Here is an 11,240-nt window from a genome sequence, read left to right as displayed (position 1 = left end):
ACAGGTGATTATTGTTCCCCGTTTGATCTATCACACTTCTGAGGAGGTGTTACACCACTTTGAGGGAGACCTGAACAGACAAAAACGAGAACCAATTACAGTGGTAACTTCAGCTACGTTGCTGATAGCAAGCGGAGTTGGAGCAGGTACAGGCATAGCCTCCCTAGTAAAAGATCAGGAATTACAAAGTTTGCAGATGGCTGTAGATGAGGATTTAGCAAAACTAGAACAATCTATTAAAGATTTAGCCACTTCAGTAAAATCTTTATCAGAAGTAGTACTGCAAAATAGAAGAGGATTAGATCTATTATTCCTAAAGGAAGGAGGGTTATGTGTAGCTCTCGGTGAAGAATGTTGCTCTTTTGCTGACCATACAGGAGTAGTCCAGGACACTATGTCTGAACTCCGGAGAAGGTTAGATCAACGTAAAAAGAATCGTGAGGCGGGCAGATCATGGTATGAAAATTGGTTTAATGTTTCACCCTGGATAACCACTTTGTTGTCTACTTTAGCAGGACCGCTTATTATATTGATTTTGGGACTTGTATTTGGGCCTTGTATATTACGCTGTATTTTACGCTTTATTAGAGAACGATTTGAGATAGCGAAACTGCTTATTTTAACTATGGAAGCTGAAACAAAATATGAAAAGGTACCTACCAATGAAAATGAAAACTATAATGAAGATGAGGATTGTGACTGTGAAAATCATAAATGTATCTGTAAGAAAACATCTTGTGAATGCTGGCAACCATGTAATCAATGTTTAAATGAAAGTAGTATGTAATAAACAATAATAGGATAAAAAGAAAAAGGGGGGATTGTAAGAAACTATGAGTTAGGGTATTGTTTATTAAGAATTATGTTAAGCCCAATGTAAAGGTTAGGCAATAAAAATCGCTTACTCAAACAAGTCACCGGACACAGCTTGTGTAAGAAAAGATAACCGCAATCGCTTACATAAACTAACCAAGTACCGCTTATGCAAACATAGTAGCCGTTGACTAAAGATAACCATAAGGTGTTCCAGGAACTGGTAGAAATAAGACAAACAACTCCGTAAAAGGATATATGGGTAAAAGGTCAACTATGGAATAAGGAGGAAGAATTCTTACTTCAGCCTCAACGACCACCAGAAGGCAGAAGTGGACCCCCTGGCAACAGCTGAAGCATGCGCAGAGTACCACAACTACGTCACAAACACGGAAATAAAGATGTATAAAAGGGCGTTGTTTGAACTGCTCAGCACTCCCCTGTAGTCCAGCGCTGTTTTGCTCATATTCTACTTGCTATAATTAATAAAATAGTGATTGGATTATGATCCGTTGTGGTCTCAATTTATAACAATAACCACATAGTAGTCTTCAGTTTTATCTTTTTTTTAAAGAAAAAAACCAAACCCAACCTTTTGTATACAGAAGAACAAACCCAACAAAAGAAACACAGAAAGATACAGCCAAGTTAGCCCAATTAGATATATAAGAGGATTTTGCGGGGAAAACACTGGGTGTTTACTGCCCTGTTTTCTAGAGAGATTAGGTTTGGTTTTGGCTGTGGCCTGTGGTATGCCAGCATTCCTGACTTCAGAGCTCTGTACTGTGTCAATAAGTTATTTGTGATACCATGTTTAAAAGTAACACTACACTGATGCTTAGCCATCCATAGGTATTTTTCCAATCAGTGTTTCTGGGTCTGGTCTGCACCACCAAAATCAGTTTATTTCTTGTGATCGTTTAACAGTTTTCTCCTGTTGTTTTCTTTCATACAAACTTGTAAATATTTAGAGTAATACCTGTTGGGGTTTTGTTAGTGATCAACTAAGATACAACTAGAGTGGGTAGCTCTTTGCTGGCTTTCACACATGGCTGAAGGAGACTGAGCACTTCAGGGTGCTCATTTTCTAGACTTGTAATGAGACAGAGGGCCCAAAGGAGTTTATAGCCTTTGTGAATGAGGGTCTGAAGGTGTTCAGTAAAATTTTGAGGAACTGATCATAGATCTTTGCCTACTTCACCTCTGTCCTCACCACGTCCTCCTTACCTCTGGTAAGCAATGCCGAGTTCTCATCTGTCACTTAAGGTACCTATTCTACTAATTTTCAGTGTGTTACAGCTGAAAAAAAGCTGTTTATTCCTTGATTACTCAAGAAGGTTATTTGCACTGGACCTGGGTATTCTCTAACTTAGCTTTAGAAGTTTTTTATATTTATAATTTTTTATACTATACAGTTTATTTATAATTCCTTTACTATATGAAGACAAATATGTATGTTTGTTCAGATAGACACAGTTCCTATATAACAATTTCAGGACCCATGTTAGCATGCAGTAGGTTCAGAGCTGCCTCAGCTTCCTATGAAAATAAACCACTCAGGTGTATCCAATCTTGCCATAAGGCTAATAAATAGTGACAGACTAGACCTATATTTGCCTGCTGCTTATAGCTATCACCTGGTGAGTAGCTTGCATACCTTGTGCTTTTTTCCAAAGAGCTATTTAAAGTTTATTCGATTTTGTTATCATTTCCCTTTAGGATTAGCAGAAAAAAAATGGTACTTTCACATATTAAAAGGAACAAAAGCAAACAACATTATCTGTTCTGCTAGATTAGGTGTTATTATGAAGAAAGTGAACATAGTTACCTAAGAGGTGCTTCTAGTGTTGTGTATTATAAGAGGATTTACTTGGAGTGTACAAAGTACGGCACACCAAATTGTGTTGCATTTTGATGAGCGTTAGCTTAATTTTCCTGATTTTGGTGTTTTTTTTATTCATTTTGGGGTCAGTCTTTTTAATATCTCTGTGATGTAAAATCTCAAAAGAATAGTAAAAATGATAAACAGATAAAAGTTACGAGCAGCATAGTGAAATCTGTAGCACAGTATCTTGCCAGTATGTGTTGGAGGTAGACGTGTAGAGTCATGTCATGAGTCTTTACATTTAAGTATTCTGTATTTTATACCAAAATGTCAGTAGATTGAATTGTTAAGTTCTATGATCCAGCAGCTGTTGCTGGGAACTGCTGAGAAAATCATAGAGTCATAGAATAGTTAGGGTTGGAAAGGACCTTAAGATCATCTAGTTCCAACCCCCCTGCCGTGGGTAGGGACACCTTACGCTAAATCATATCACCCAAGGCCTTGTCCAGCCTGGTCTTGAACACTGCCAGGGATGGAGCATTCACAGGCTCCCTGGGCAACCTATTCCAGTGCCTCACCACCCTAACAGGAAAGAATTTCTTCCTTATATCCAATCTAAACTTCCCCTGTTTAAGTTTTAACCAGTAACCCCTTGTCCTATCACTACAGTCTCTAATGAAGAGTCCATCCCCAGCATCCCTGTAGGCCCCTTTCAGCTACTGGAAGGCTGCTATGAGGTCTCCACGCAGCCTTCTCTTCTCCAGGCTGAACAGCCGTAACTTCCTCAGCCTGTCTTCATACGGGAGGTGCTCCAGTCCCCTGATCATCCTCGTGGCCCTTCTCTGGACTTGTTCCAACAGTTCCATGTCCTTTTTATGTTGAGGACACCAGAACTGCACACAATACTCCAGGTGAGGTCTCACAAGAGCAGAGCAGAGGGGCAGGATCACCTCCTTCGACCTTCTGGTCACGCTCCTTTTGATGCAGCCCGGGATATGGTTGGCTTTCTGGGCTGCAAGCGCACACTGAAGCCAGCTCATGTTCATTTTCTCATCGACCAACACCCCCAAGTCCTTCTCCGCAGGGCAGTTCTGAATCTCTTTTTTGCCCAACCTGTAGCTGTGCCTGGGATTGCTCCGACCCAGGTGTAGGACCTTGCACTTGGCATGGTAAAACTTCATGAGGTTGGCATCAGCCCACCTCACAAGCATGTCGAGGTCCCTCTGGATGGCATTCCTTCCCTCCAGCGTTATCAACCGAACCACACAGCTTGGTGTCATCGGCAAACTTGCTGGGGGCGCACTCAATCCCACTGTCCATGTCAGTGGCAAAGATGTTGAACAAGACCGGTCCCAACTCCGATCCCTGAGGGACACCACTCGTTACTGGTCTCCAGCTGGACATTGAGCCATTGACCACAACTCTTTGTGTGTGGCCATCCAGCCAGTTCTTTATCCATTGAGTGGTCCACCTACCAAATTGATGTCTCTCCAATGTAGAGACAAGGATGTTGTGTGGGACAGTGTTGAACACTTTGCACGTGTCCAGGTAGATGGACAACTGCTCTACCTCTGTCCAACAGTTCTGTAGCCCCATCATAGAAGGCCACCAAATTGGTCAGGCAGGATTTCCCCTTAGTGAAGCCATGCTGGCTGTCAGCAAGCACCTTGTTGTTTTTCATGTGCCTTAGCATGCCTTCCAGGAGAATCTGCTCCAAGATTTTGCCAGGCACAGAGGTGAGACTGGTCTGTAATTCCCCGGGTCATCCATTTTCCCCTTCTTGAAAATGGGGGTTATATTTCCCTTTTTCCAGTCATCGGGAACTTCACCTGACTGCCAAGATTTCTCAAATACGATGGCCAGCGGCTTCGCAACGTCATTCGCCAGCTCCTTCAGGACCCACGGATGGATCTCATCAGGACCCATGGACTTGTGCACATTCAGATTTTTAAGATGGTCTCGAACCAGTTCCTCTCCTACTACAGTGGGCGCAAGGTCTTCATTCTCACAGTTGCTGCATCTGCCTTCCAAGACTTGGGTGGTTTGGTCAGAGCCTTTGCCAGTGAAGACCGAGGCAAAGAAGTCATTCAGAACCTCAGCCTTCTCCAAATCCTGTGTAGCCAGTTCTCCTGAGAGCTTCCTGAGGGGGCCTACATTCTCCCTAGTCTGTTTTTTATTTGCTATGTACTTGTAGCATCCCTTCCTGTTATCTTTAATACCTCTAGCTAAGTTTAATTCTAACAGGGCCTTAGCTTTCTTAACCTGGTCCCTAGCTTCCTGGACAACATCCCTGTACTCTTTCCATGCCACCTGTCCTTGCTTCCACTTATTATAAGCCTCTTTTTTTCCTTCAGATTTTCCTCAGGAGCTCCTTATCCATCCAAGGAGGTCTCCTGGCCCTCCTGCTGCACTTATATAAACTCTAAATACTGGGTAGTCATTACGAGCTGCAGTCTGATTGTCTAATACAAGCAAAATGGGAGCAAAGCAGATATTACCTAGTATTCCCAACACTGAGTATGATTTCAGTGGCTTAATTATTTAGCTTTTGATCAATAATTCATGATCAGTGTCTTGAATTCACTGATGACTTCAGTACTATTTTGTGAGCTCAGACTTAAACTATATGATCAGACTCAAAATTCATTTGTACTTCAGTGTGCTGAAAATGTCTGTTTTTATTGTAATTCTTCATTAAAGCTTATTAGCTAAGGTAATTTTCATCCTTTAAGCACAGTTTTGTAAATAGGCATACCTGAACTTAAATCATGAAAGACTACTTACAGGAAGACTGTCCAATCAGTAAAATAAACTGCAAACCTACAGATAAAACATAAAACCTTTTATCAGATTTTCCTGATAAAAACAATTTGTAATTTGTAATGGTAAATATTTTCACTTACAGGAGTTTAGTAGACTGTAAATATCAAAAATCAAGGCAGTGCTGTGTACAGTATTAACATTCACCAGTTCGTGCAATCTTTTTTATCTTTATTATTCATTCTAGTGAAGAAGGACGAGGATTTGTTGGTTGTTTTTTTTTTGTCCGTATGACGCTGAGATAAGTTTTCTAATATCAAAGCCATTGTTTAAGGCAAAAATATGAAAAAAAGTGACTTTACAGTAGAGTAATTTTGAATATATAGAAGGGGAAATCTGGGGATCCTGAACTGCACAAAATTGTAATATTCAGAAGGCTGCATAGCGGGTAGATGTAGTAGCAGATGATATAACTAATTGTAGGGTGCTGTTCAAGGCCACCATGTATAGTTTATTGTTCTTATTCAAATAAAAATTATCCAATATTCTAACTCCAAGGACACATGTTTTCGTGCTCTAGCAACTTAGAGGCATACTGATCTGTTTCCATAGTGATTCTGGTCTATGATGAAGTGAAGATGTCTTACAGTTCTTTGATGTCTAGCTTCAAGAGAAGGCTGAAAGAAAATACTTGTCTAGAGATGCAGCCCTTTGCAGCTGCGATACACCACTGTATAATCCACCAGTTTCCAAAGTGTATTGCACTGAAACTCATAGGTACACTATTTTCCATTATGTCCCACTTTTGGGGAGGGGCACAAGAACAAAAGGGACTTCAGCAGGTTGGATTGATGAGAAGATCAGTGCTTCAGGTGTTCTGCACAAGCCCTGCAGTATACAGGTGAACTCTGCTGGCTATACACACAGAATATAGGATTGTGTCATATGTAATGTGACATGGATTTAACACCACATTTCTGTAAATCGTTTAGTTGAATCTGACTGATTAATCTTGCAACTTACATTGATACTGCACTATGAAACACCCACGTCAGCCCAGTCTTTAAATATGTGTTTAACTTTGCAGCCTTGTGATCAAGGTTGTGGACTGGGACACTGAAGAGGTGGGTTCAGTTCCTGCTCTAGTACAGTCATCCAGTGGGATACAGGGTAAGTCATTTAGGGCGCAGTTATTTTCAGCTGTTTAGGCTTGTCTGTGCACAGCTATGAACACCTGTCTAATTAAGACCTCAGGTATCATTCACAGTAGTGTTATATGATGAAGAAACTATATACTGTTGGCTTTCAGTTAATTGTATGACCAAATTTTTAAAGCTGGTAATGCCAAAGCTTCTCATTTGCAATGCGAGTTAACTGTAGTTCTGTCTTGCAGGAATTTTGAGGGAATGTAGATGATAAATCAGGGGTGTTTAATGGTGTTATTTGTCTTGTACATTCTTAGACAGGTGGTCACCCTCATTTTGGAATGTGGTTGTCACTCTGTTCCTGAGTTTTCCTTACATTTGTTCCCTTCTGTCTCATGTCACACTTTTCACAGCAGACAGTAAGTCCTTTGCATTCTTTCTGTTTAGTGCACATAAGATGATACACAAAACACCAAAATACTGGACGGGAATGTAGTTGCTACCTCAGTAGACATAGCACTTAAGTGTCCTGCAGTGAGTAGGTAGACCATGATGTTTGGCTCTATGAGGGGTGTACTGTAACCTCAAAACCGGTATATTGTTCAGAGCCTGGCACAGGTTTTGACCAAATGCTGCTCAATGTCATTGATATTGTATTGTCAGGAAAATAAAGCACAAGGAGATATTCCATTCTTATAATAACCTGTAGACTGTGAGGTAAATAAGATCAATATTCTTTGTCTGGTCCAGCAGTGGGTTTCTTCAGGTTTTATTTACTCTGTCTTTTTTTTCCTGCTATTCTTAGACTTGAGACTGTAGTTACTCCATGCTTAGGATCTTTGCAAGATCTTTATAGCAGAAGGTGATGTCCAGGTTTTCTGTAGCGAGTGGACCCACACAGGAGTGGAAAGTACCAGAAAATCTGCAGTCTCCTGCACAGCTTAGGAAAATTTAACTCTTCCAAAATAAACTATTCCATGAGATAAGTTACCTACTAAGGATATGCAAATTACAGTGTATTCTGACTCCAAAAAAAAAGGCCCTAGAAAGTTGACGCTGGATGAAGAAACTTGAAGTAAAATTTAGCTGGAGTTGAAGATAAATCCCAAGGTTTCTGAAATTTGCTCGGATTCTCTCTCATTGCAGAGATGAACAGATTGATTATACAACTTAATAGCTCTGAGTCTAAGCTCCTGAGGTCTTTAGGTCTTTGCTTTGTAGCTTGCTCTGACATGCTGCAGTATGCATCTCTCAGGTGCTTTTCTTTACCCTTACAATGGTTGCAATCAAAACTTCTAAGCCTTTAGAGTTTGTTGGGCAGCACAGTACTCTTATGTTGCAGCATAAGAGCCAGGCGTTTGAAAATTAGATGCCACGTTGCTGATTGGTGATGGCTGAATGTTTTGTTAGCTCTAGTGTTAAATACTCTGCAACACTAAGGAGTAAGTCAGGCTCTGAACTTTTCAGTGTGCTTAGTGTATGGATATATTTGCTTCCTATTAGTTTCACTGAAATAAATGAAGATACGTGCTTAAGTTAGTATTGTATCACCACTTCCTAGGAATAAAATGTTGAAAAAAGGTGTTACAAATATGTACAAAGGTGAAATAACAGTTGTGTTTTGTTTTTTTTTTTTGAGCATTTTTGAGTAATGTGAGATCTGGACCTACAATACTCCATTTAATTTCCACCTCATGTGCCTAATCTCTTTCTGGAGCCTGGTAGAAATGGGCTGATGTAGTGTTTTGCTTAGCTGGGTATAATCACTCTTTGTATATTGTGAAATCGTCTTTCTGAGCATTGGAAGTGCACATGGAGAAATCAACAGGTGATCTTTTAAAACTGTTTTAAGATTGGATGAAATTCAGAATGTTATGTGCACAGTATTTTCTGTATTTCTTTTATAAATTAAGTCTTGCTGCTGTGTTAGATGTCAAGGTGTTGAGTGTTTTAAGAGATGTCGATTCAGCTCCTGATTGCCTCACTGTGTATCTTAAAAGTTTGATTAATTGTCTAGAATTTCACACAAGTGAACAACTAGCTTGGATAATAATTAACTTTCAGTAGGGTTTGCCTCACAATGTTACAGTGCTTTGGAAATTTGCTGTCTCTGGGTTTTTCCTATCTTGGAAGATGTATGGGCAATTACATCAGTTAAAATTACTCATTGCATGTGATCAGAAAAGCTTTATGGACACTAATTCAAGCTTGAAGCTGTTAGGTTTCACATTTGTTGTGTCAAGTTCTGACTCTTCTTCAGTCACTCTGACTCTTTATTCCTTTCATAGGTGCCTATCTTGTGCCATACTTAATCTTGCTACTGATAATAGGGATTCCACTCTTTTTCTTGGAGCTTGCTGTTGGGCAGAGGATCCGCCGAGGGAGTATTGGTGTATGGAATTACATCAGCCCCAAACTTGGAGGAATTGGATTTGCAAGCTGCGTAGTAAGTTATTAACATTAATTGTGTGGCTTGTTAGACTTTCTGTTTTGCTGCAGGGAAAGGCTACTGATCTGTAGTTGAGCATCAAGGTCAGTTTACAATGTTTTGGGAGATCTTAAAACATTAAAAAGTGTTGATATAGATGTGTCTGTAAAACCACTTAACATGTATTTTGTGATTCTTTTGAAATAAGGAACTAGGAAACTAGTCTTCTGGAGAAAAAAAGCCTGTAAAAGTATAGGAGTTACGTGATAAATACAGAGAAGAGCAAAAATTTTGGCAAGTACTTTAATTGGGCAAGACATTCAGTTCTTTTTCTGACTTAATTAAAATTAGGTTCAGTGGCTGAAATATGCAGAAGTTCAGTTGGGATTTTTTTCTTATTTTTTTAATTTGCAAATGTAGTTGCACTTACTAACTTTTTTATCTGTCTTTTTTTATAGGTGTGTTTCTTTGTGGCTCTGTACTACAATGTCATTATTGGATGGAGTCTGTTTTACTTTTCCCAGTCTTTTCAGCATCCATTACCGTGGGACCAATGTCCTTTAGTTAAAAATACATCTCATACCTGTAAGTCTATATTAATGTTCTTAAGAATTCAAACCAAATGGAGAAATTCCACACACCCCCCCCCCCAACAATTCAAAAAGATACTTGTTGGAAAAGAGTGTTGCATGCAAAGCTGGTTTTGCATCTTAATGCAGTGTCACATTATTATACTTAGAAAAAATGCAACAAAACCCCGTAATTTAAGATAAATATTTTGAAAGGAACATCACCGTCAACAGCATTTTAAAGAGTAATGAAATAAGGAGAGTGCTGCTTAGTGTGTTACAGGGAAAAAAAAAGTTCTGATTACTCTTTTCCTGATGTTCAGACTGCTTTTTATGCTTACTTGCTGAAAAACAAAGGTGGAAGGATATTTCTACACTTCAATTGGTAGGATACTTCCTGGTGTTTCATTACTAACAAAGCAGAAAATTGAAAACTGTGAACATTAATAAAAGTCATGTGATAAAAGTATTGTTTGCTTTGTAAACCAGTAGAATTGAAATAATTGGTCATTGGTTTGTCACTATAATGTGATAGTCTTACATGGACGTATTATGTAATAGCATTAGAAGTTCTTTATCCCTTGGTTTTGGTTATCTCGTAACAAGTTACACACTTTGAACACTTTGCATTATCCTTGCTATTGAAATACAAAATGCTTATTTTAATTTCTTTTTATTTCAGATTGCTGTTTTTTTTTTTTTTTTTTCAATTACCTCTAATTTATTTGTTTGGGGGTTGTTTGACTGATTTAATAAAGTACATAATCGGGGACATTTAAAAAGTTCTATGACGTTTTTATAGTGTCTTTGCCTAAGTTCCTTGCTTCAGTTGTTTGAAATAATTCGTATTTCTGAATATTGGCACACAGGTAGCCAGAGTTCCACAAGCTCTTGTCTATTAGTTGAGCCACAGTGATTGTTCATGTATTCTTACCCTGTTTAAATAATAAGGTACAGTGTGTCAGACTAACTTCAGCAGAGGTCGTCTTAACTATGCTTACACAAAGAAAAGTATTACATATGATAACTTCCTATAATTTTTGACAGTTTATTTCAGTGAGGATCTGAAATCTGTGTTAGGTTTTCTTCAAATGAGTGTATCTTTCCCTTCTTTTCATTAATTACCTTGACTCAGGATAATAAAAAAAAAAACACTTCTGGAATGCACGTAGAAACTTTCATTTAACATTGCTGTGTAGAAGCCATTTTTTCTTTTTCTCATCACTTCGAGATGATCATAGAATCACAGAATAGTTAGGGCTGGAAAGGACCTTAAGATCATCTAGTTCCAACCCCCCCTGCCATGTGCAAGGACACCTCCCGCTAAACCATGCCACCCAAGGCCCTGTCTAACCAGGACTTGAACGCCGCCAGGGATGGAGCATTCACAGCTTCCCTGGGCAACCCATTCCAGTGCCTCACCACCCTAACAGGAAAGAATTTCCTTCTTATATGCAATCTAAACTTCCCCTGTTTAAGTTTTAACCCATTACTCCTTGTCCTATCACTACAGTCTCTAATGAAGAGTCCCTCCCCAGCATCCCTGTAGGCCCCTTTCAGCTACTGGAAGGCTGCTATGAGGTCTCCATGCAGCCTTCTCTTCTCCAGGCTGAACAGCCGTAACTTCCTCAGCCTGTCTTCATACCGGAGGTGCTCCAGTCCCCTGATCATCCTCATGGCCCTTCTCTGGACTTGTTCCA

At 39.5% G+C, this 11,240-nt stretch overlaps 1 protein-coding gene across 1 annotated transcript in view; it reads left to right on the top strand.

Moving 5' to 3' along the window:
* The first annotated feature begins 394 nt into the window (after positions 1–394).
* SLC6A15 (solute carrier family 6 member 15) overlaps positions 395–11,240 on the top strand; it is a 28,397-nt gene continuing 17,551 nt past the window's right edge. Inside the window, exons 1-4 of the mRNA XM_062613628.1 lie at positions 395–456; positions 6,486–6,568; positions 8,832–8,989; positions 9,430–9,556. Coding sequence (XP_062469612.1) covers positions 395–456; positions 6,486–6,568; positions 8,832–8,989; positions 9,430–9,556 — 430 coding nt within the window. The remainder of the gene's footprint in view (positions 457–6,485; positions 6,569–8,831; positions 8,990–9,429; positions 9,557–11,240) is intronic.

Source organism: Pezoporus occidentalis, unplaced genomic scaffold, assembly GCF_034315485.1.
Source record: "Pezoporus occidentalis ecotype Australia unplaced genomic scaffold, CSIRO_AGI_Poc_V1 ctg17, whole genome shotgun sequence".
Classification (NCBI taxonomy): domain Eukaryota; kingdom Metazoa; phylum Chordata; class Aves; order Psittaciformes; family Psittacidae; genus Pezoporus; species Pezoporus occidentalis.
Note: the sequence above shows the minus strand (reverse complement) of the source record. Positions and strands in the feature narration are given on the sequence as shown.